The sequence below is a fragment of the Rhineura floridana genome, chromosome 14 (genome assembly GCF_030035675.1).
Source record: "Rhineura floridana isolate rRhiFlo1 chromosome 14, rRhiFlo1.hap2, whole genome shotgun sequence".
Taxonomy (NCBI): Eukaryota; Metazoa; Chordata; class Lepidosauria; order Squamata; family Rhineuridae; genus Rhineura; species Rhineura floridana.
This window is the reverse complement of record NC_084493.1, coordinates 19,241,431-19,268,232: the sequence shown is the minus strand read 5'-3', so window position 1 is coordinate 19,268,232 and position 26,802 is coordinate 19,241,431. Positions and strand designations below refer to the sequence as shown.

At 47.6% G+C, this 26,802-nt stretch overlaps 1 protein-coding gene across 1 annotated transcript in view; it reads right to left on the bottom strand.

The window, feature by feature from the left end:
* KLHL25 (kelch like family member 25) overlaps positions 1-26,802 on the bottom strand; it is a 47,605-nt gene that overhangs the window by 7,656 nt on the left and 13,147 nt on the right. The window contains exon 2 of the mRNA XM_061595616.1: positions 2,556-4,386. Coding sequence (XP_061451600.1) covers positions 2,600-4,386 — 1,787 coding nt within the window. The 3' untranslated portion in view covers positions 2,556-2,599. The remainder of the gene's footprint in view (positions 1-2,555; positions 4,387-26,802) is intronic.

The window sequence follows — 26,802 nt, the reverse complement described above, 5'->3', positions numbered from 1 at the left end:
CTCATTCTGGGACTTAATTTAATGAGGTCCCTGAAAACCACAGACACAGAAAGAAAAGAACACTGCAAAACAAAAAAATATTGGCAGATGAGAGCTTCTTCTAACACATGCATAGTTAAAAACGGCTTTTCTGGCATCAACCCCTGTCTGTCAAGAGTGCTCAGCTGTTAGATGAATAAAGAAAACCACCAGCTTTTGCCTGCCACATATCCCCAAGACCTGCTGCCATCGATGCAAGCAGCCTGGGACTCTGCTACTTGGACGCAGCTGCATGGCAGGCATATAAAATTAATCGTTGGTGCAAAAGCAGCTCTTTATGGGAAGCCCTGTAACCTAAGTTGCAGAAAAGATGGACTCCTCACACATTCTGCAGCAGTACTTAATAGCCAAGCGGCAGTTAATTAGATGCTCAAGCTGTCAGGCACGGCTGTGCAAGTAGGAGGGGTGGTGGTGGAGGCAATGGATGATGGCAGGACCGGCGCTTGTAGCTGGGAAAAGACAGGGCAGTCCCATAGAAATAAATAGCTGCTTCAAGGCAGAACAGACCTCTTTGTTGTATTGCTCTGTACTGGCACCCCAAACAGGAGAGCAGGCTGTTACAAAGCCATCTAAACCAGTGGTTCCCAATTCCTTCCTCCCCCACCCCCCCTGACTGCAAAAGGGCTTTCAAGCAATTGAGACCCTCAGCAGTTTTCAAGCAGACAGCAAAAGAGCTTTCAAACAGCACTGTGCTGCGCTTTGAAATCCTGAGAAATTGAAGTCCTGCCAAATTTGGCCCGCTGGCCAGAACAGATTTCCCACCCGTTACCTTATCGGGTGGTACTATCTGAAACCGCCAGAGGGAGGGGAACATAGAAAGCTGCCTTATACCAAGTCAGATCATTGGACCATCTAGCTCAGTGTTGTCTACACTGACTGGCAGTGATTCCCTAGGGTTTTAGGCAGGGAGCCTTTCCCAGCCCTATCTGGCGACATAGAGGATCAAACATGGGACATTCTGCATGCAAAGCAGAGCTATGGCCTTTCCCCAGCAGGAAATAGCAAATTTGAATGCTGCCCCCAACCACAAAAACGGAGCATTCTAGGCTAGTGTTACATGCTAGGTTACTGGCAGGCTTTCAGTCTGGCATACCGCAGCCCAGGACCAGCTGCCATCTCACTGGCTGCACCTCTAAGATAGTTAATGGCACAGCGCTGAAGGAAGCAAACAGATCATCCCACCCTAGCTTTGTTACTGGGACCATCTTCTCCTTCTCTTCAGGAAGGTATGTTAATTTAATGAGAAGCTAGGCATTGGTGCAAGCTGGTTTAAGGATGCCCTTCATGCTATACTGGAGAGGAAGAGGAGGAGCCTTTTTTCATAACCTTCAAGGGAGGGCGAGTGCAGACTGGCATTCTTGTGCTCATCTTTAAAACCCTGCACCAAGGGTGGGCAGACTTCAGGCTGGCGGGATACTTCCCCCCCCCCCCTTCTTTTAACTAGAACTCTGAGAGCCACCAACCAAAGACCGGTGGAAAATACATGCACTTAAAAAAAATATATCCTGGCATCATAATTTTAAGAACTGGAATTGAATGGCACTCATGTGCCCTCCACACGAAAATCCACTCGAGGTTATCACTTTTCTTCTTTTCAGCAGTATACATTTAGGGCAGCTGGGAGTTGCTGCTATTGTTAGAAACCTACTGCCTATCTGCTACAGATCTACTGTAAAACATGATGGCTAGGGTTTACCTCCACTGTCAGTATGTCTCAGAATACCAGTTCCTGGGAATCCCAAGTGGAGGAAGCAAGTGTTTCACTCGGGTCCTGCTCGTGGGCTTCCCATGGGCATCTGGTTGGCCACTGTGAGAACCAGATGGACTTCTGGCCTGATGCAGCTGGTTCCGATGTTCTCCAACCTTGGGTCTGGCATGTGTTGTCCAAATACACATCCCCACCCAGTTTAGTCAGTGGTCAGGGATAATGGGAGGTGTAGTCCAACAACATATGGAGACCCAACATTGAGGTTAGGGCACAAGGGGGTGTTTACCTCTGCACCAAGCTGCCCAATCACTATGATCTTCTTTGGGGCCCTCCTCCAGGTGCCCCTGTCATCTGAAATGAGGCTGGTGGCAACCAGGACCATTTTGGTTGTTGCACTCTACTTGGGCGACTCTCTCCACAGAGAGGGTCACTTGGCACCTACACTAACCTCTTTTAGGTACCAGACAAAGACTTCAAAAAAATTAGCTAGGCTTTTAACATCTGCTGCATTTTCATTTCTGCTGGAAACGGTTTTAGCACAGTTTTCTTTTTCTTTTTAGTCACCAGTTGTTTCCTTTATAACTCATTGCAAATTGCCTTGGAAAGTGGAACAATATAGAAATGTTTTTGAACTAAAACATTATATAAATAAAATTTTGTTACGGGACAAAGAGCAAAGAAGCCATCAAAATACACATCTTTACATGGTTGTCACTTCTTTTATATTTGTAAGCTGCCGAGGTTCTTGTGTAAAGGCTCCTGCAAGATAACAATTTGCAGACATCAGCAGAAACTTCCATTACGTTACCTTATCTCCTCAAGCGCCTCAGTTCTTGATTTGCAGACCGTGCGTCAAGCTGGTAAGTGTTTCCAAGTGCTAACAAAAGCTGTAGGGATGAGAGAGTAAGGCACTGTGGTGATGCAGTTCCAGGTGTCTGAGGTAGGGTCATAACAGTCCAGCGTTTTGCACCTCTGTGTCCCAAAGTAGCCACCCACCACATAAAGCTTGTTCCCCGAGGCCAAAGCGTGGCACGACATCCGCTTGGCCGTCATGTCCCCAATCCGCGTCCATTGCTCCGTTTCACAATCAAAACGGTAGGCAGAGGCCGCTGTGTACTCTGTGTCTCCACCCATGATAAAAATCTGGCTACCCAGGACAGCGGCTGCAGTGTAGCGCCAGGGCTGCGGACACTGGGCTTTGATGGTCCACCGGTTCTCCACTGGATCGTAGCACTGGACTTTGGACACCATGTCCCGGTGAATGCTGGTCCCGCCAAAGACGTAGAGCTTCAGTCTCGCGCTTACGACCGCTGCGTTGCTAACTCCGTCCCTCAGAGGAGCCACCATGGTCCATTTGTTGGCAACAGGATCATACTTCTCCACCTGCTTCAGCGAAACGGAAGGGGAGGCAGGAAAGACACCAGCCACTGCAGTGTGTCCACCGACAACGTAGAGGCAGTTTTCTAATTCAGCTGAGCCATGTCCAAACCGAGCAATAAGCATTGGGGCTGCTTTAGACCACTCTTCGTTGACAGTGTCATAGACCCAGACATCCTTGGACACGCCGTTTTCAGAGCCTCTCCCTCCAGTAATGTATACTTTGCATCCAATGGCGCATGCACTGAACTCTTTTCTGGGGCTGGGAAGGTCTGCTTTGGGGATGATCTCTTTTGCCTTATGGTCTACTTGGTAGACCTTGTCACACATAAATGTCTGCCCTCCTAAGATGAGTAAAGTGTGCCCAGCCTTGCGAGGCCTGGCACAGGGACTAGTGACCACCCCATCATTCTGCAGGATCTTCTTTTTGCACCAGAGAGCTTCATCCATGATTTTCTTGTTCTGGTCCTCTGCCATGATCAGCTCCTCGTAGGTCATAGCTTCCTTGAGGCAGTTGGAAGGCAGCAAGGCCAGCCGCACATTCTTCAGCAGCTCTGGGAGGAATGGCTTCCGCTTGTCCAAGTCGTACTTCACCCACTGCATAACCGCCTTGAAGACCTTCTCCTCATCCTCGATTTCCAGCTCGTCACTGGAAATCAGGTCCAGCAGTGTGTCCTTGGAGAGGTTGTTAAAGTCTTCATTTCTGTGGACCGTCTCAAAGTTGACCAGGCACATCCTCCATGAGAGCTCATAGAGTCTCTTGCACTGGTGAGCATCCGAAAGGACCATCATGCCCAAACAATTGGAAGGGTGCAGGTTCTTTTCAAGGAACTCAGCTGCTGCGTCTCGGACATCATGGAATTGCAACATGTCGCCAGCTTCTAGGAGGGACTCTGCATTCTCTTCGTTGATTATGATCTTAGATGAGTACGCATAGTCCAACAGCAGCTCCAACACCTCTGGGTGGAGACTGTCATGGAAATTCACCTTGTCACCCAAGCTCTCGCGAAGGCCATTGCTAAACATGGCTTCAAAGTACCTGCTGGAGGCAGCAAGCACAGCTCGGTGGCACAGAAAGGATTTATTCCCAGCCCAGAGGGTGACGTCGGTGAACATGCAGTGCTTCCTCATGGAGTTGAGATGTGACAGGACACAGTCTGGGTGGGAGGCTTTGTGAAACAGCAAGATGTTCATTGAGCCAGTGCTAGTCCGGGATTTACGGTTTTCATGGACACTGACCGACATGACTACGGGAATGCTATCTGCAGAAAAGTGAACAAACAAATCCTAAGTTTCAGATGATAAATAACAGAGAATGAACAGAGTAGAAACCTAAATTCAGCAACGCACATCCTCCTTTGCAAACGTCATTCTGCAGGACAAAATTAATAGAGAATAGGCTATGGCACAGCCTTTCCTAACCAGTGTGCCTCCAGATGTTGCTGGACTACAATTCCCATCTTTCCTGCCCATTGGCAATGCTGGCTGAGGCTGATGAGAGTTGTGGTGCAACAACATCTGGAGGCACACTGGTTGGGAAAGGCTGCTATAGAGACCCAATGGGGTGAAGCGATTAGAGCAGGTGTGGGGAATCTTTGGCCCTCCAGATGTTGCTGGACTACAGCTCCCATCAGTCCCTGCAAGCATGGCCAATGGCCAGGGAAGATGGGAGTTGTAGTTCAGCAACATCTGGAAAGCCAAACGTTCTCCACCCCTGGATTAGAAGGTTGAATTAAGATGGATGAGACCCAGTTTCAAATCCCTCCTCAGCCACAAAACTCACCAGGCAACCTTGGCTAGTCGTAATGTCTCAGTCTGGTCTACCTTACAAGGTTGTTGTGTGGATAAAGGTGAGGGAATATTTTATATGCTACCCAGAGCTCTTACAAGGAAAGGAAGGATAACATTTTTTAATATGTATTGTCCACAATAGCTATCTCCGGTTTCTGTGGAAGTATACTTTTGATGACCAGATGGTGCCGGTGAGCAACCAGGGGAATGTCTTGATCTATCTCCAACCGTGATGCCAACTAAAAGCGTAAAAGCAGAATGCTGGACTAGCTGGACATCTGATCCGACAACGGCTGAAGGTCTAACAAAGCAAATAATGAGAATCTATTCCCCCCCTTTCGTCCTTAGACATCCAAGAGCTTTCCCTTACTGTAACTCCAGATGTTTGTGGGTTTTGCAACACTTAAGACTATTGCAAGATTACCCTTCCTAACAGTTGGATGGCATGTCCTCTTCACTCTCTCCCTAGTCCATAATAAGACTCATCATACAGCTCCGTCAGTTCCCTTCCTACCCTAATTCACTTACTTTCCTTTTAAGGGGCTGGATTTTCCTGAATTAATGGATGCAATTAATTGGGAAATGATCAGGTCCCCGCTTCAGTTTTTAAGGCTGCAATCCTATATCCACTTACCTGAGAGCAACCTGCCACCCTGGGCTCCTTCTAGGAGGAAGGGTGGAATATAGATGCAGCAAACAGAGCAGCAACAGAAACTGCCTTATACAGAGTCAGATTACTGGCCTGTCCAGAGTCACTGGCAGTGGCTCGCCAGGGGTCCTGATCAGGGACATTTCCAGTCTTACCTGGAATTGCCAGGGATTGAACTTGGCACCTTCTGAATACAAAGCAGATCCTCTGCCACTGAGCTACAGCCCTTCCCTGAACACAACAGGGCTTACTTTTGTGTAGACATGCAAACGATTGCACTGTAAATGGCCAGATTTCTTTGCTGGCTAGAAGAACATGACTGACAGAGCAATGCAAGCATCTCTTCACTCACCCCAATTTCAAAATAGGTTTTTGATTTTTTCCACCCAGTATATTTCAAGTACCATGAAACCCTTCATTACGCTATACAAAAACGATCATTTTATTTTTTTAGTTTACCAAGATTTATACCCCATCCTTCAAATCAATCAGGCCAATTTACAATGCATTTGCATTGAGAGAGCTGATAAACGTGTAGTGACAGAGCAATAACACCAAGAAGTCCCTGGTTTGAATCTCACCTCTGCCATAAACTCACTAAGGCTGCAATCCAATAAATGCCTGCTCAGAAGCAAGCTCCACTGGGTTCAGTGGGACTTACTCCCAGGTAAGTACGTATTGGATTGCAGCAGGGCAAAGCAATCCATATGAGGGGAAGCCAGCCGGGGTGTGTGTCTGTGTCAGCAGAGGACGAGCCGGCAGGAAGCTCAGAGGCATCCACTTGCTGCTTGGGAGCTGCCAGCCCAGCTGAACACAGAGGCCGTCAGGAGCTGCGTGTGGGAGCAAGAAGGGAAGAGCCGGCTCCCACTCATAGCTCTACTGGGGAGTAAGCGCTTCCTATAGACCAACACTGCAATTATTTTCCTCCTCCAACCATTTTGCCAGTGGAATTTTCCTGCGGATCTGGACTCACAGGACCTGCATAAGTCCCCCCCCCACTATGCTCCTGGAGTGGCCTGTTTCGGGGCTACTGCCTGCTTCCACCAGCTACCCATCCCCAGCGGACCCCCGGCTGAGAGGCAGCATAATGATAGCGCTGTGGCTGAGTTGGGATGCAGGGCTTCTACCAAAGGAGTCCAGCAGTGCTGGGAGCCTGCCAGCTTAGCCAGAGGTCCGCCACATCCAACTCCTCCCAGCCTGGCGCAACTACAAATTGGATTGCACCATAAGTGGCCTTAGGGTAGTTATTTACTTTCTCAGCCTCCTTTAACAGGGCTAATGTACGGATTACAGTTAGATAATGCATGTGAAAAACTGTGAATACTTGAAAAGCATTCAAATAAATTATTTTTATATTAACATTTGTTTTTTTATTTATTATTAACTTTTATTCTATTCTGATTTCCAATACAATTGAAACTGCACCCTTTCGGCTCATTCTGTGCCCAGTCTTGCAATCCTAACACGCTGAAAAATCCTGTTAACACCTTTTCCAAACCCAGCTGGGCATAAACCAGCCTTTCCCAACTAGTGGGCCACCAGATGTTGTTGGACCACAATTCCCACCTTTCCTGACCATTGGCAATGCTGGCTGAGGCTGATGGGAGTTGTGGTCCAACAACATCTGGTGGCCCACTAGTTGGAAAAGCTGGCATAAACCATAGAATGTCAAGGGGATTCATTTCACAAGCTCTCTCTCTCTCTCTCAAATCTCAAAATAAATGAAAACTTCACAACATTCTCCCACTAGGCATTAAAGAAAATGATATATTTAGAGGAAAGGGCACCAAGTTGTTCTTGGCTTAGCTTGGATCATGCTGGCTTTAAGTGCAGGAGAGATTTCGGCAATTTTCTGACAACGCTGCTGGGCTTATTTATAAAATAAGTGGCTTTTAGCAAGGTGCAAAGATTCCAGATTGTGTCTATGCACAGCCTCATGCTTCCAATTCTATCAGTTTCATTTGCTTTGCAAAAAAAGGTAAGATTCCCATCAGGGAATAGGACACACTCACCTGCCTACCAGCTGGTTTGAACTGAAACAAAAACTGCCAAAGCTAGACAACTAAATATTTATTTAAAGCATTTTTGTATGGGCATGACATTCTCCACGGCTTGGACAGCTACACCCACAGCCAGGGCTGGCGCCAGGGAGCAGCCAGGTCAGGCCCTGGTCGAGGGCCCCTGTGGCCCAGAGGGGGCCCTTCTTAGGGTGGGAGGGTAGCGCTCCTGTTTTGCAATCTGCGGCAGCATTGGCTTCCGACCTTGCTGTGGATTGCTGAGAGGGAGCTCTCGGGCACCTCCACCCCCATACAGTTAATGCGAGCCATGTATGCCCCACCTATGTCTATCACTCCTGTAAATGACATGCATGCATGCCTGCCATCAACCAAAATGGCGGCAGAGATTTTCCTAAGGGGCTGATGCCCCTGCTGTGATCTTGGTTGATGATAGGTATGCGTGCACAGCACACACATGGCTGCCATCAAGTAAGATGGCAGCAGAGGCTTCCCTAAGGGGCTGACGCCCCACTGCCATCTTGGTTGATGGCAGGCATGCACACACAGCGCATGTCATTTACAGGAGCAATAGTGGTAGGTGGGACATGCAAATTGTTGTGCTCCAGTACCGCAGGCCCGAGGCAGGCTGCTGCCCAATGGCCCAGGCATGCCTGGCGCCGGCCCTGCCCACAGCATAACAAATTTCAAACTAGCACAAGATGAGTGAATGGAACCCTACGAACTGTATATACTTGTGAATCTCCAGCTATCTGTGGATTTGTGGCTGAAGACGGATGGGACATCCTTCACACTGAATATTCATATTGATCTTTATATTTATGTTGCTTCTTTTATTTCTTATATTTTATTGTATTACAATATAAATTCTAGGGCATTCAAGTTGTATAGTACAATATATAAGAAATAAAAGGAGCAAGAAGAATACAATTGAAAATCATACAGCGTGATCTAGCACAGCGTATTACAATTGCTATAATGAGAAAAATCATTAAGTGGTTCACCAAAACCCGCAGCAATTTTCAAGTGGCCCGTGGGGAAAAAAGTTTGGGAACCACTGCTTTATGCCATCGAAATGGTTGCGAATCTAGAAAGCCACCAGTGATAGAAGATCACCCGTTTTGAGGTCACCAGTTATGTAGATTTTCACTCTTCCTCCAAGAAGCTCAAGGTGGTGTGTGTGTTCCCTCATCCCCTTATATTATCCTTACAACACCCCTGTGAGGTAGGTTAGGCTGAGAAAGTGTCTGGGGCCAAAGTCACCTGGTGAGTTTCCATAGTTGACTGGGGATTTGAACCTGGTGATTTCCACCTCTAGTGCAACCACTATGTCCCACGGGTTCAACCTCTGATATCGCCACCTAAAATATCTCAGATAGCAGGGGCAGGAGAGAACTCTTCAGCAGGTCTTTTTGGTTTTCTATTTGTTGTGTTTGGATGCCCTATGGGTACAGGGTACACAGAACAGATTTACTCAGAGACCCATTACCAGACAAGCTGCACAGCCTGCCACTCTTAGTCTAACCTACCTTGCAGGGTTGCTGCTGGGATAGAGATAACCACATGTAGCCCGTGGTTGGAGGAATCTAGGCCAGGCCACCCCATCTCTTCTGCTTCTCGTATCAGGAAGCCACCCAGCGAACCTTTTCTTATTGGGTGGTATGTAGAAATACCTAAACATAGAAATACTAGGCCTCCCAGCGGGCCTGTAGAATTGTCATTTCTAAAGCACCAACATGAGCAAAAAGTGCTGTATGTTAGGGCTGGGTAGAAGTTAGATCAGGAGCTACTGGTAAATCTCCTGCTGATCTGCAAGGGTTTTTGACTCCCTATAAGCCAGCAACATTTGCGATTAAAACAATTCTCAGTCAATGGCTGCCTTCGTGCCAATAGCAGCTTCTCTTTTCGTTGCTCACCTGTAAGAACATGGCTATAATAGATTGGCTCTGACCAGGTCTTTATGGAGCTCTGCTGGCCCATTTCAGCATTTTTTGTTGGAATTCCTGACATGTACTATGACTAGCTCCCCCATAAACATATGTGCAGGTTATCCCAGTGTTTGGCTCATGAGGTGAAACAGGAAATAGACTCCGCTCCCCAAGCCACCATTTTGCACCCGGCTCACACGAGTCCTTTTTGTATGATGGAGCTCACTTCTGCAGAGTACCGGCACCTCTTTTTTTGGCTGCCCATGGCAACTGTTTTGTGCTGGCACTCACAGCGCTTTTATTGAGGCATGAGTACTGGCATTTCATTTTTTAAAAAATCAAAAAGCAATATATGAATGAAATTGTGATTAACCAAACAGAGGTTTTTATTATATTAAGAAAACGTTTCAGCTGCCGCCTTCATCAGCTGCCAACATACAAATGCTGTTACCAAGGTGGCAGTTATAGAGCTGTATATATATACAGTTTTGAAAGCAACAAACAGAATTTCACTCATGAAATGAGAAATCCAGCTAGCCCACTGTCTGCCACCTCAGCGGCTCATAAAACAATATAAGACAGGCTGATAGAGACATGATACATGAGGGAAGGGGAGCGGAAGGAAAGTTGGACAATGCCGGCACAGAAAGCTTAATCAAGACTTGAGGGTAGGCCCATCTGCATTTGTAGGTGCTCCTGGTGGGCTGGAAGCAGAGCAACCCCCCCCAAAGTCCATGATTCTTTAGGCAAGGGATGGGGAACCTGCAGCCCTCCCATTGTTGTGGGACTCCAACTTCCATCAACCCCAGCCAGCATGGCCAATGGTTGCAGATACTGGGAGTTGTAGGCCCACAGGCTCTCCATTCCAGCTCTAGGCCAGCTTTTGCCAGCCTGGTGCCCTCCAGATGTTTTGGACTATAACTCCCATCAGCCTCAGCCAGCACGGGTGTGTGTTGGGAGTCCAAAACAACTGGAGGGCATCAGGCTGGCCGAGGTGGCAATCAAGGCACTGACACCAAGCCAAATGCAACTTGCCAGCCGTATCCACCTCAGGCTTAATAAATCCGTTTAAGCGATGCCTGCAAAATAAATAAATAAATGGAAGGTGCTAGGCACACTTGCTAGCCACAACACATTGCCACACTGCACAGGCCTGCCTTGTGGTCATCCACTCCTGGCAAATCAGCCCTCTCATCTGCTGTTCTGAGGTGCCTCATCTGGATTCCAAGCATCCTTCCACTTGTTGAAACAAGGCCTTGCCAAGAGTTATTTACCCACACGGAGTGCTCAGTCCCAATTTGGCTTTGGTTTGCTGCAAATTGCCCTCCTTGCTCACCTGTCTCCCGCTGACTCGAATCTAGCTCGAGGGAGCAGACTTTTTTTTTTTTTTGGCCAAACATGCAAGACGAGAGAAAATTACAAAGCTGAAATCCCAGAGGAATAACTGAGGGGTGTTCTTCCCGCTGCTCTCTATCGCCTTCGCAATACTCATTCACAGACCATAGGTAAAGGCTAGAGACTGGTGGTTTAAATTATAATGTTGCTGGAAAGAGACTCGCAAACCCCTGGGCAAGACCAAGAAACTTGGGTTTTTTTGTGGGGTCACTGATGTGGAGTGGAAATATAAACATTTCTTGATTTTTCCCCACTACAATATGTTTCAGAAATACATTTCATGAAAATTAGTAACAGCGAAGGAACATAAGACATGAAAAAACCCTGGGCAACTGGAAGAAAGAGATTATTCATCACATCTAATTTACTTTTTAAAAGATCACTATCCCTAAGAAGCACACATTCTTCAGACAAGCTAAAATTAGTACGTTTGTGGTGCCTTCATGCCTCCTCCCCAGTTAAAATCTAAATAATGTAAGAGAAGTGTAGGCTATTGAGCTGACATGTCTTAAAATATTTACAAGTAAAGCTTTGAATTAGTTTGCTTATGGCATTTAAACAGCACAAAATATGCCCCATTGTCAATCAAATATTTCATTTCAGCTACTTTCAGCTATAGGGAAAGCTTTCCAGATATTTATACAGTATGCAAAACCAACACCAGACACCTAAAACGTTTTTAAAAAAGTTTTCTCTACTAAATGTAAGTCAGATGAACATGCTAACTCAGATATCCATTGATTTAAGGCAGCAGAACATTTTCTAGACAACTCATATCATTGGAAGTGGTGTTTGTCTGAATAGGGCTGACCCCTTCAACGCCAACGTATTCAGGGAGCGCAAATGTGTGTTGGACCTGGGAGTGAGATCATGAGGATAAGACACACCCTGACCTATTTGAGAAAGATGCTTTATACCACACTAGGCTATCGTTCACCTGTCCCATTATTGTCTACTCTGATGGGCAGTGACTCTCAAAGGTCTCAACCTGTGGTCCTTCTAATAACATGCCAACCTATTCTTTTAAGTGCAGATGTCAGGGATTGAACTTGGAAACTTCTGCATGTAACATACGTACTTTACTATAGAGCTATCGTCCCTCCCAGGCCTGCTACATGGGAAAAACCAAACTGGGATCAGTTTGGGAGTAAGGCGTTAGAAAGAAGGTGATTTGAAGGAGGGGAGAGAACACGTTTTTGAGAATGGACTGGATAGCAACGGAGCATATTCATTTATTTATAAAAATACTTGCATATTACAATTTCATTTTTAAAAAAGCAGTTTAAAATAAATGTATACACACAAAGCATTGCGCATACCATGGACTGTGAAAAAGACAAATAATTGAGTGTTAGAACAAATTAAACCAAAACTATCACTAGAAGTGGGAAGATGGCGGCGGAGCAGGAGGATGTTTTGTTTGGTGCTCCGCCGCTTATCCTTTTTAACATCTTTTAAAAACATCTTTGGGGCTTGCGTGGACTCTGGACTTTGGGTGAGCAAGTGTCCTTTTCCCTCTCCCTATTGGTGTTGTCCCGCGGCGGTTCCCCCCAGCCCTTACCTCTCTCCCGACAGCGGCTTGTGGGTATTTCTCGCGTTCTTGCCGCGGCCGCTCGGTGCCTTTTGCGGGGCAGGACGGCGTCTCCTCCTTGGTCGTCCTCGTCCGGTTGGACCGGCAGGGGTGGCGGCGGGGGTGGCGGCGGGGGGAGAGACTGTGGCGCGGCGTGCTCCCTGCTGGGGCTCCGGAGGAGCAGGACCGGGAGGAGGAAGGTCGCGGCGCAGTTTGCTGGTCTGCAACATCGGCGGCGCGCCTCCTTGGTCCGCGACATTGGCGGCACGGCGTGGCACACCCTCTTCAGCCCATAATATCGGTGGCGCAGTACGACGCGCCTCTTTCAGCCTGCGACATCGACAGTGGGGTGCGACGCGCCCTTTTTGGCCACTGGTATCGGGGTACGATGCGCCCTCTTTCGGCCCGCAGTGTCGGCGGCATGGCGCGGCGTACCCTTTTTGGCCCACAACATCGGCGGTGCAGTACGACACGCCTTCTCTGGCCACAGCATCGACGGTAGGGTGCGACGCGCCCTCTTGCCCCGTGACATCAACGAAGCAGCAACATCGACAATATTGACGGTGAGGCGCGGCACACCCTTTTCGGCCCATGACATCAGTGACGCGGCGTGGCACGACACCCTTCTTTGGCCCGCGGCATTGGCGGCACATCGCGATGCGCCCTCCTTCGATCAGCGGTGTCGGCGATACGGTTTGGCACGGTTTTTGCCAGCCATTCCCAAGGAGCAGGCATTGAGAGAGGAGGCGGAGAGGAAGACGAAGAGACGGAGACGCTACGACGGGCTAGGCTGGGAGGGCGGTGAGGGGTAGGGGTGGTCGCTGGGGTGGAGGCCCAGGAGTGGTGGGAGGCGAGAGGCTCACTAGTTGTGGGCGAGCCAACCCCACTTGTGGGCAAGAGAGATACGAATAGGGGTAAGGGCATGCCTGACTGGCGAACAGGGAGGGAGGTATGTGTAGATCGGAGGGGGAGACTGCGAGGAGGGTGGGGAGCCATGATATTAAAAGGCTAGGCGGCAGATCCTGGGGAGGCGCAAGTGGCAGGCCATGCCAGCGTAGGGGAACAAGGGATAGATGCATAATATCCATCCCTTGTTCCGGACCTGTCCACAACCAGAAGATAACTGGGTGATGCAGGACTCCATCCAATCTTCGACTGCTGTTGTGTAACGCCAGGTCTGTGGTACACAAAACAGCGCTCATCCATGACATGATCTTGGATGAGAACGCAGACCTGGTATGTATCACGGAGACCTGGCTGGATGAGGCCTCGGCTCCTACACTTGAGGCCATGTGTCCAGCCGGTTTCCAACACGCACAGCAGCCGAGGATTGGTAGGCGGGGAGTGGGAGTGGCAGTCATCTATCGGGGATCTTTGGCTTTCGCCAGACCCCCTCTCCATGAGACCAAATTTGTTGATTGCATGTACTGGAGGTTGGGCCCAAAGGGCAGTTTAGGGATTCTGCTTGTGTACTGCCCACCCCGCTGCACAGCAGACTCCCTGACCGAGGTGCTCGAGGTGGTCTCGGACGTGCGGTTGCTTTCCCCCAACTTGTTGGTTGTGGGGGATTTCAACGTACATGCCGAGACTACCCTCACGGGAGCCCCTCGGGATTTCATTGAAACCATGACTTCATGGAATCTGCACCTTAGTAATACAGGGCCCACCCATGTAGCCGGTCATGCTATTGACCTTGTGTTTGTCTCAGGAGGGGGTGGAAGTGCTCTGAAAATGGGGGCTGTTTCTTCTAACCCTGTGTCATGGTCAGATCACTATCTGGTGAATATGGACCTCTTAGTGCCACACACCCTCCGCAGGGGACAAGGACCTATTAGGATGGTCCGCCCCAGACGCCTGATGGAACCTCAGGGATTCCTGAATGCGCTGGGTGATTTGGAGCTTGCTGAAGGACACCCGGTCGAAGCACTGGTGATGGAGTGGAACAGGGAGATTACTGGGGCTTTGGATCGGGTGGCTCCAAAACGTCCTCTCCCCCTGAATAGGACTCAGACAGCACCCTGGTATACACCACGGTTGCGGGGTCTGAGACAGGAGGTGAGACGACTTGAGCGCTGGTGGTGGAAATCTCGCACTGAAGACGATCGGACACTAGTTAGAGCAGCAATGACTGCCTACCAAGTGGCAACAAAGGCAACAAAGAGGGAATTCTTTGCTGCCTCTATTGCGTCAGCAGAGTGCTGTCCCAGGAGATTGTTCCAGGTGGTCCGAAGCCTGGTCGGTCCAGTTGCGCAGGAACCCATGGAGCAATCTAAAATCTCCTGTGACATTTTTGCTAAACACTTTGCTGGTAAAATCGAGAGCCTAAAGAGCATGATTCCGTTCGCCGTGGATACAGGAAGTGGGCCAGGGTCGGCCAGTTGCATTCCGGTCCGGTGGGATCAGTTTCGGCCTCTTCCCTCTGAGGAAGTGGACAAGGTGCTCAGTACTGCGAAGCCAACCACCTGTCTGTTTGATCCTTGCCCTTCGTGGCTCATCATGAGTTGCAAAGAGAGACTGAGCGAAGGGATCAAGGCAGTGGTAAATGCATCCTTGAAAGAGGGTGCAATGCCATCAGCCCTCAAGGAGGCAGTGATAAAGCCCATCTTAAAAAAACCCTCCTTGGATCCCCAAGAGCTGAATAACTTCCGCCCAGTTTCTAACTTACCATTCTTGGGCAAGGTGATTGAGCGAGTGGTGGCCAAACAGTTACAGACACACTTGGAGGAAACGGATTTTTTAGATCCATTCCAATCGGGCTTCAGGACTGGGCATGGAACTGAAATAGCCTTGGTCGCTCTGGTGGATGATATGAGGAGGGCGTTGGATAGGGGAGAATATACCTTCCTCGTCCTCCTAGATCTCTCAGCAGCTTTTCATACCGTTGACCACGGTATCCTTTTGGATCGCCTAGAGGGATTGGGAATGGGGGGCACTGTTTTACAGTGGTTCCATTCCTATCTCTCAGGTAGGCACCAATGGGTGGCCTTGGGAGATGAGGTTTCAGACCCTTGGCCTCTTAATTGTGGGGTGCCACAGGGTTCTATCCTCTCTCCCATGCTATTTAACATCTATGTGAAACCGCTGGGGGCTATCATCAGGAGTTTTGGGCTGAGATGTCACCAATATGCGGATGACACTGAGCTCTATCTCTCATTTAAGTCCTCACCAGAGTTGGCTGTGAATACCATGTCCAAGTGCCTGGAGGCCGTAAGTGGATGGATGGGAGAGAACAGGCTGAAGCTGAATCCTGACAAGACCGAGGTGTTGCTTGTGGGAGACAGGGAAAGGTTGGGTATTATGGACCTGACGCATAATGGGGTGAGATTGCCCCTGCAGGACCAGGTCCGCAGCCTCGGGGTCATTCTTGACTCCAGGCTGTCCATGGAGGCTCAGGTTTCGGCGGTGAGTCGGGCAGCTTGGTATCAATTACATCTGATACGGAGGCTGCAACCCTACCTTCCTGTTCATCTGCTCCCACGGGTGATACATGCCCTGGTCTCCTCTCGCTTAGACTACTGTAATGCGCTCTACGCGGGGTTACCCCTGAAAACGGTCCGGAAGCTACAGCTGGTACAGAATGCGGCGGCGCACTTGATCAAGCACAGCCGTCGGTGTGACCATGTCACGCCAGTGTTAATAGATCTTCACTGGTTACCAGTTGTCTACCGGGCCCAATTCAAGGTGCTGGTATTGACCTTTAAAACCCTATACGGTTTCGGCCCAGTTTATCTGAAGGAGCGCCTCCAGAATCACCAATTATGCCACCTGACAAGATCAGCCTCACAAGACCTTCTCTCGGTCCCACCGGTTAAAACAGCTAGACTGGTGCGGACCAGAGAGAGGGCTGTGAGGCGTCCTTCCCTGGCTCTCCCTGTCAGGTTCCTACCTGCTCGTGGTTACTGCCTGTCTCTAGGCACCACCAGGGACTCCACCAGTCCGGACCGCTCTCTCTTATGATTTCTCTCCCCGCTCTAGCACAGATCTTAACAGATCCCCCTGCCAGGCAACCACCAGTAACGTCCCAATACTAGTATTCCCAGAGACTCTGAATACTGGTATTGTTATTCTCTTCACCGCTGCCACCATTTGTTACAGTTCCCCTTCAGCCTTGGTCATTACCTCACCCTCCCTTCTGGTCTGTGAAACCCCAGCCAAGGATCAGGCCTTTGGTAAACCAAATTAAGTATTTATTACAGATAACAAAGCTAACAAGATTAACAAGATTTCTTCTTAAGGCACATAAGCATATGGTTTTACTCAATACTAATCCGAACTCCACCTCCCTCCTTCTTCACTCTCTCCTGGCAAACAACTCTCTCAAACCCCACCAAGCAATCCACTCTTTCTCTTCTCCCCCTCTATTCCACTCTCACTCTTCCTTTTATACATTCAGCCATTTTAAACACTCAGCCAATCATCTCGCATTCTACTGCCCATTCACTCCCCCTCTTTCACTCCACTTACCATGTATCTTCTAAAACAACAACACTTACCATATATACATTAATATAGGAACATCACAAGGGCATTCTCGATTGTGGCCCCCACCCTCAGGAATTCCCTCCCTTTTGATCTCCGACATGCTCTCTCCCTGATAGGTTTTCACCAAGCCCTAAAAACCTGGCTATTCAGGCAGGCCTATGGAATTGGGGAGGATTAATTTTATGAGGTTTTAACTGGGATTGTTTTAAATTGATTATGACTATGTTGCTGGTTTATTATATTGTATATTATGTATTGTTTTATTATTGTAAGTTGCCTAGAGTGTCCACTACCCTGGACAGATAGGCGGCCAACAAATAAAATTTATTATTATTATTATTATAGAAGCTAAAAAGATGAAACTGAGGTTATCATATTTTGGACACATAATGAGAAGACATGATTCACTAGAAAAGACAATAATGCTGGGAAAAACAGAATGGAGTAGAAAAAGAGGAAGGCCAAACAAGAGACGACTGATTCCATAAAGGAAGCCTCAGACCTGAATTTACAAGATCTGAACAAGGTGGTTCATGACAGATGCTATTGGAGGTCACTGATTCCTAGAGTCACTATAAGTCATAATCGACTTGAAGGCACATAACAACAAACAACAAAAAATTAAAATTAGAGATCACCAACTATTACCAAAAATGCTTTTCTTAACTATCTACATAAGCCTGGTGGCAAAGAGAGATTTTCAGCAAACGTTTAAAAGTTAATATAGAAGACGCCTGCTGAATCTCTATTGAAAGAGCATTCCACAGGATTGGAACAATGACACGAAAGTCTCCATTTCATGAAACTCACCAACTTGAGGACAAACCAACAACACTCCTACAGATGGTCTCAGTGATTGAGCTTGGATATAAGGGTTCAGGTGGTCCCTAAGGTACCCTGGACCTAAGTTGGTCAGGGCTTACGATGTGTGTGTTTGTGCGGGCATATAAGGATAGAAGCATTTTGTAAATATTTTGTAAATACTCTTTTTCTGCTCATCTTACTCCATTATAGGTGACCAACTGGTAGTTATTTAAACAGGCCTGCTTATATATATATATATATGTGAAATACTTTCTGCAAAGCATTCCTTGCCTGGGACTCTTTTGGCAAGCCTCATGTTACTGTTGCTACAGAGCGAATTAAGAGCACCAGTCTCCTTGGTTCCATCCTTGAAGGGATGGTTCCAGGTCTAAGCAAGAACCACCACAAAGACATCAACTTTGCATTCAGGTTTGGGGCTCTCCAAGATGCGGAGAGTGAGTGTAAATGCAAAAACGTTTTTCCATTCAACAAAGCGAGCAACAAATGAAATATTGATGACTCTACTAAAAGGTATAAATTTAAGTATTCCACCTCTGCAGACACCCACACAACCCAGTAAATACCCCAGCTTCTGCAGGGAGCTGCATTAATCAACAGTTTCATTATTCTCAGGATGCAAAAGCACCCACTTAAGGCTTTCACACTTTCCTGTAATGATCCCTGAAGGCTCGGGGATTTGAAACTATTTTTTAAAAAAAACACTTTATAAAGTGGAGCACATACCACAGACTTCTGTTGCCTCTTCCCTTTAAACTTTTCTGAGTTACAACAGACGTGCAGAAACAAGCCGAGGCATGGCGGCCACATTGTGATGAAGCACTGAGGCTGCCCTGGGTGCAAAATCATTTCTGCGAAGTGACTCCTGCAACTTTCATTCCAACACAATACTGCTACTTAGTAGTAACTTGGGATTAACATGCTGGAGTGGGTCGGACCCATCTTTGCCAGGCATCCCTTCTCCCACAGCAGCCAACTAGATGCCTCCATAGGTTAGTGGTACAGCACATGCCTTGCATGCAGAGGGTCCCGGGTTCAATTCCCTGCATCTCCAGGTAGGGCTGGTAAATGCTCCTGTCTGAACCCCTGAACAGGTGCTACCAGTCAGTGCCTGGAATAGTCAACACGATGTCCTATAAATGTTGCTGGATTACAACTCCCATTGGCTCCAGCAAGCATGGCCATTGGCCAGGAATAATAGAAGCAGGCAATGGTAAACCCCCTCTGCATACTGCTTACCATGAAAACCCTATTCATAGGGTTGTCGTAAGTCGGAATCGACTTGAAGGCAGTCCATTTCCATTTTATTCCAGCAATATCTAGATTCAGATGTTACAGAGAAATAGAGCTGAGTATCATCAGCATACTGATGACACCTTGCCCCAAATCTAATGACTGTCCCCAGCAGCTTCCTATGAATATTAGATAACAAGGGGAACAAAATCATGCCCTGTGGCAACTTCCGGGGACTGATACTAATTACCCCAATACTAATCTTTGAAACAGACCCTGTGAGTAGACAGAAAAAAGGTTGCCCACCCCTGTGAAGAGAAGAGGGAAGGCCTTTTCAAACCTGATGCCTCCATCATCATTTTTGGCTGCAGAAATTGTTTTTTCCCCTCATATGCAACATTAAACAATCAGATAAAATCTTATCTTATTAATCAAGCAACAGCTTCATTGATGCGGTCCAAGCCTGGTGTCTGGAAATATCCTTCACAAACCCTGTTGCTCTACGGCAGATTCCTACCCAAGGTTTTGCCTTGGGCAATCCCTTGCCACTTGATGTGATTCCACCCATTAAGCTCTGTTTGCATAAAGAGGTTCTTTTAATGCCTGCCCTCATCAGCCTGTGTGGCTCCTGCTCCTGCTCTGGAGAGTGACTCAAGGGGCAAAGTGTTCTGTAAATACAAGATCTAATTATTCACATCATCTGCCAAAGAGGTTTGGGGTTTGAAGGCACCTGGATCAAACTTTTGGACAGGAACCAACATTAGCAAGATGTTATGCCGGGGAGTGTACGGGAAAATTAGCTGAGGACAGCTAGTAGCGAGATGACAGGCACAAATTAGATAAGAGAATAATACCTGTCAGGGGCATCTTTAATTGGCATCTCAATGGCAGCCTGTGTGTGTGCTGATATGTATTCATATATTATACAGGACACACTCCTTGTACATTCTGCTTATGTTCTGCAAGGACAGGTCTATGTTCTTGGCTTCCAATGGGAAGCCAGGCTATGTGTGCCTCATTTCAGCTTTCTGGGTGGTGTGGAACAGTAATGGGCAAGTATGTCAATTTTGGCTTCTTATTTTTCTAATCTTAAATTCAGTTCTTCACATTTCCACATCAGCTTGTGATTTCTTTAAAAATAAAAAGTCCTCATGAAAATTCATCAGCATTTTAGAGCTAGTTTCTCTCAAAATACACATTTCTGTACGCAATTTTGCCTGATGTACCTATTTTTGCAGAACAATCTTCCCTAGTATTGCATTGGTATTGCATTGTATTTTCATGTTATTTTCAACAATATATGTATTTACAAACACACTTTGTACCAGTGGTTCCCAATCTTTGAGTACGGGACCCCCTTTGTAAACTCAAAAAATTTCATGGCCCCCCACATGGTAATTGTTGTAATTTTAGTGTCTGTTAATTGAAAATAAAACCATAATGAAGTGTTAAGTAATGTCATTTTTTATTCATCTCAACAACAAATATGATGATATTTATTACCTGCCCTTCACCAGAAGTCTCAGGGAAGATGTATGTATGTATGTATGTATGTATGTATGTATGTATGTATGTATGTATGTATGTATGTATGTATGTATGTATGTATGTATCTCTCTCTCTCTGTCTCCCACCCTTCCTCCCAGCAGGACCCCAGGGCAGCAATATAAAGAACTTCTAACAAATTCTGAAGGATAGTCAACTTACTAGGTAACACACACCCAGGAGCTCCCAAAACACACACATCCACACTCAACACCCACACCAAGGAACTCCCAGCCCCACGTGTGCATAGGTCCACATGCATGTGTGTACACACGCTGAGCCTCATCTGCTGCCCACCCAGGAAAGATAGGGTAGCTGAAAGCCTATTTGTGGGCATGAGATTTTACAAAGGTGTTGACTGGGGGGCGGAAGATATCTTACCTGATTTTGCTTATATAATTCTGTGAGGCACCATATACATTTGAGAGCATAACACTACCACCACCCTGTACTTCCTCACCTGAGGGGTGGAGAGCAATCCTGCCTCCGTGTAGCTTCCTGTTGCTCCAACGGCCTCCCAACCTCCATGCTCTCACCTGCAGCCTGCCCCAGCCCCAGCCCCAGCCCCGTGCTCACCGCTCTGCTCTCTGAGGAAAACCAACCTGAATTTGCACAGCAGGTTGCCAAACTCACCACTGGCAAGCAGGGCTGGAAGCAAGGGGGGGTGGAGGAGAAGGAAGGAAGGAAGGAAGGAAGGAAGGAAGGAAGGAAGGAAGGAAGGAAGGAAGGAAGGAAGGAAGGAAGGAAGGAAGGAAGGAAGGAAGGAAGGAAGGAAGGAAGGAAGGAAGGAAGGAAGGAAGGAAGGAAGGAAGGAAGGAAGGGGACCCACTCAGGGAGAAGGGAGGGAAAGGCGGCCAAGTAGCCAGGCTGGGCTGCCCAGAAAAAGACAGAGCAACAGTGGAGCTCCAGCTGCCTCACAGCTGATCCGCTCTGCAACCATACGCCCCCTGGATTTAGGCGGGAAGGGTAAGCTCATCGGGCGTGTCATGAGATCGTCAACATCACGGGTGGAAAAAGTTACAACGCTGGCAGCGGGGCAGTCACCATAGAGATAGAAAAGGGGTAGAGCCAACACTCCAACCATAGCTTATCATTATTTGCAGTTCTTTTAAAAAAAAAATTGTCTTCTTCATGACCCCCTCTTGATTGTTGTGACCCTCATGTTATGAATCACTGTTTTTTACTAATATATGCTTGTGCCCATTGCGTAGTTGGAGAACTCTAGTCCAAAATTCAGAGAAGTGTCAGTTTCAAAAGACAGCTGTGTTTTGGTTTATGTATTATTTCAGAAACTGTGAATTAAGCAAGTTCGCCTTTTAATGTGAACTGAATCAAATGTCTCCCTCATTGCTAGTGTGGCATTACCGTGGCCATTTTGAGGCACTCCTCAAGTCTCCTGTTTAGAAGAGAAGTACACATATCCCCTTTTTCAAGCTGCGACATTGGCTGCGACAATGGACTGGATGAGGGCTAATAAACTGAGGCTCAATCCAGGCAAGACTAAGATGCTGCTAGTGGGTGGTTCTTCTGACCAGATGGTAGATGCTGAACCTGTCCTGGATGGGGTTGCACTCCCCCTGAAGGAGCAGGTTCATAGCTTGGGGGTTCTCCTAGAATTATCTCTGTCACTTGAGGCTCAGGTAGCTTTAGTGGCATGGAGTGCCTTCTACCAACTTCAGTTGGTGGCCCAACTACATCCCCATCTGGACAGGGATAACCTGGCTTCAGTTGCCCATGCTCTGGTAACCTCTTAAATTAGATTACTGCAATGCACTCTACGTGGGGCTGCCTTTGAAGATGGTTCGGAAACTGCAGCTTGTGCAAAATGCAGCGGCCAGATTGGTAACAGGGACCAGACGGTCCAAACATATAAAACAGATTCTGGCCCGCTTGCGCTGCCTGCCTGTATGTTTCCGAGGTCGATTCAAGGTGCTGGTTTTGACCTATAAAGCCTTACACGGCTTGGGACCACAATACCTGATGGAACGCCTCTCCCGATACAAACCCACCCGTACACTACATTCACAATCAAAGGCCCTCCTCCAGGTGCCTACTCCAAGAGAAGCTGGGAGTCTGGCAACAAGGGAGAGGGCCTTCTCAGTGGTGGCCCCCAAATTATGGAATGATCTTCCTGATGAGGTGCTCCTGGCGCCAACACTGTTATCTTTTCGGCCCCAGGTCAAGACTTTCCTCTTCTCCCAGGCATTTTAGCATGTGTTTTATATTGTTTTAAATTTTTAAATTGTGTTTTAAATTGTTTTTTAAAAGATGTATTTTAAATTGTATTTGTTTTTAGTTACTGTAAACCGCCCAGAGAGCTTCGGCTATGGGGCGGTATACAAGTATAATAAATAAATAAACAAACAAACAAACAAATAAACAAACAAACTAGTCACTAGCTTTGGACAGCTGTAATCTGATGCATGCAATGCCTAGGAGACAAAGGCATCCCATGTTGGTCCTGCTCAGAGTAGACCCATTAAAAATGTCTACATGAGGTCCATTAATTTTAATGGGTCTACTCTAAGTAGGACTTAACACTTTGTCTTGGGCACTGCACATATCTTTTCAGCTTTCCAAGTCATGGGAAATTACAACGCTGATTCGAACCTCCAACATTGGAATAAATCTTTATATGTGTAACACAAACCTGTCTTTATAATGCACATAAGACCACTTTGTACTTCTGGGATACCCAAAGGCTATTGATCCATCCATTCTCCAGCTGGGACATTCCCACTCCTTTCTTTCCAAAGAGGACAGCAGCCTGGCTGTTTGCCTGTAAGTAGGGGATCTTCCTTAAAACACCAACAAGCCAAGCTATCTTCCTCTGGGTTTTTCTTGCAGCAGCACATTCCCCCATCAGACACTGCAGCTGGCTAGCCCTAAACAGATGTTTGTTACTAATTACAACTTCCAGTAAACATTTGGAAAGGGTAGAGTAAAAATAGCAGCTTATACTTAGTGCAAAACCAGAAAAATGTTGACGGCAGAACTCCCAGCAGCTGCCAAAAACGGTTTGGAAAGAAGCATCTGTCAACATTTTAAAAAGAGAGATTGCACATGTATAGGTGAAGCCCCCCAGTTAATCTTAGGCTTGGAATATCCTCAGTTCTGCAAGGCTAATGCAAGACAACATGCAGAGGAGAGGACAGAAGTTTGTTCTTCCCTGTCCAATGGCTCCTGGAAATGCAGTCCTGGCTTTTGGCTTAGCAGGAAGGGGCGTTTCCTTATTTATATTTTAAGCAATGAGTGTTTGGGTGTGGCCACTCTCACCTTCAGTCCAAGCAGCTTACGTGTACTGAAATGAATGCACTTTGAAAATGTTTCCAAGAGTGCCTGAATCATTTATTTCGGCAGGCATTTAAAATAATCTTGTCTAATTTTATAGTTAAAATTAACTGATTTTATCCTTTGTTTGTAACCTTATTAGACGCCACTTAGAAACGATGGTGTTAAGCAGCATATAAATGGTTGAAATAAATAAAATTAATTTGGCCGCAATCCTTAAGAGTTTGACAGACTGCAGTTGCTCCATGAGCCCCAGGGATCTGAAATGGGTGATAGGTGCATCTACACTAACACATTTTAGCGCCGGGGTGGGGAACCTATTTCAGCCCAAGGGCCACGCTGCCTCATGGGCAACCTTCTGGGGGCCGCACACCAGTAATGGTGAGGGGCCAGGGGTAAAAGTGGGTGGAGCAACGGATACAGCAGGGCCCTGCTTTTTGGCGTTCCGCTAATACAGTGGCTTTCAATTAGAGTAATTAGAGTAAGGCCCCACTCATACGGCACTTGTTCCGCTTTTATGGCATTTTTCGGGTGCTGGGTGCCGTTTTATTGATGGAGTTCCGCTTTTCGAGGGGTTCCGCTTTTCAGTGGGGGTCTGGAACATAACCCGCTGTATGAGTGGGGCCCTACTGTATGACTCTTCTGTCTGTACAGTAAGCTATCTTTGATGCTTGCAAAAGTCAGAGGTTCCTGCACACATCGCTCTCCATTCAAGACAAGCAAGAGGCATTATCCAGAGGCACTTCCAAACAGGAAAAAGCACTCAAAGAAGGCATGGAGCAGGGCCAGTAAGGGAGAGTCCTGAGGGGCAAATAGAGAGGCCTAGAGAGCCATATTTAGCCCCTGGGCCTGAGGTTTCTCACACCTGTTTTGTATTAGTCTGAACCATCATGATCTCCCCCAGTCTGAGAATCATGGGAACTGTAACAAAGAACCTTGTGGCAAGCTTCCATGGATGAGTCCCATTTACCAGGTGCAAGCAGACCTGATGAAGTGCAGTCCATGAAACCTTGCACCATGGCTACTAGCCATGACGGCTATGCTCTGCCTCCATGGTCGGAGGCAATAAGTTTCTGAATACCAGCTGCTGGAAACAGGAGGAGGAGAGAGTACTGTTACGCTCAGGTCCTGCTTTCAGGATTTCCACAGGCATCTGGTTGGCCCCTGTAAGAACAGGTTGCTAGACTAGACAGGCGATTGGCCTGATCCATCAGCTAGGCTCTCATAGTAAATGCGTTTGTCTCCAACGTGCCACAAGATTGTCATTCCATTGCAGCAGCACTGCACAAGCATGGCTACCCTCTCTGGAAACTATATTTGGGTGAGGACTTCCAAAATTCCCTAGCACAGATCTGCGTGCCTGAGCTACAGTGCTGGGGTTCCCTAAGGAGGGGGAATTCCTCTGAAGCCAGTTTGTTTGCATGATTGTGATGCCCAAATGTGATCTCTCTTCCAATCCCAACATCTGTTGACGAACCATGCAAGATAAATGTTGCCAGCCGGGCAAGCTGACATGTCATTCTCAAAAGTAAGCTGGCCTGAAAAGCTACCACACTGCCCATTTGGCATGTCTCCATTTATAAGGAATCAGGACAAGCCATCATCATTAGAGCTTGGGGCGGAAGCAAACAGGAAAACCTCAATTTTGTAACAAAATCTAACAACATTTTGTAATTTATTTATTTGTTTGTTTGTTTTGCAAATGAGGCATATTTAATTGTCCTAATTTATTCCATTGCTGATTCCCAGTCAGGGACATTGGGCTGATATCTTGCTACAGTGCAACTCTATGACTCTGGTACCTTCAGGCCTCCAACTGCCAGGGAAGCATGATCTTGCAGGTTTGTTAGCGCTCCAACAGGAGGGTAAGGAGAACCAAACAATAATCTAGCAAATGCCTAGTTACAGCGAAGAGGCTGAAAGTTACCAAGGCGGGGTAGAGCTCAAATACATAGACTGTACCCACAGGGCTGGCAGACATGCCGGGGCCCTCGGGCACCAGCCTGCCCTGGCATACACACACATGCCCCACCTACCAACCCACCAGACAGGAGGTTGGGCAAGCGAGTGGGGGGGGAGGGTGAGCGAGGGAACCAGCGGAGAGCGAGGAGCCAGCGGGGGGGGGGGCGAGCGACAGAGCCGGCAGGGGCAGAGGCAAGGGAGGGAGGGGCAGGCGGCGGATGCACTACTTCCCCACCATAACGAGCAACCCTTGGCATGGCAGGCAAATGAGTGGGTGATGGGCCAGCAACCGGGCGGGCAGCTTCCTCCCTGCGATCCATGGCAGGCTGCTGCAGAAGGGGAGCGCTACTCCCCCACAACAAGGGGCCCTTCAGGGGGCCCTGTGGCCCTCGGCCAGGGCCCCACCTGACCACCCTTTGGAGCCGGCCCTGTGTACTCATCACACCATTAGAAGGTGGAGTTTTTTTGGGAAGTGTGCCTTTTTCGGTGGCATTAACAATGCCCAACTCTTGCCTCACCAGTGTACTGAAACAGCTAAGAATATCTATTTCAAAATTATAGACAAACTCCAGCTTTGCTAATATAACTATCACCATGTTTCTCTTAATTGCTGTTCTCTACCACAAGGAAAGTCTTTGTTTGGCTTAAGAGTGAAGACGGAGAACCGCAAAAGGATTTTGTTTTCCAAAACGGGAAATCAGCCATTGTGCGTTTCTTCATTTGGCACATGAATATAGGATGCTAAGTCAGACCTTTGGTCCATCCAGCTGAGAATGGCTTACAGCGACTGGCAGCAGCTGTCCAGTGTTTCATAAAGAGATCTCTTTCAATCTTACCTGGAGATGCTGGGGACTGAAGCTGGGGTCTTCCACATGCAAAGCAGATGACCTACCACTAAGCTACAGCCCTGCCCCCAAACTAAACTTCTCCAGGTTGTTAGCCACACAGGGGTGAGGAAACAGACATAGAAAGCTGGCTTATACTGAATCAGACCA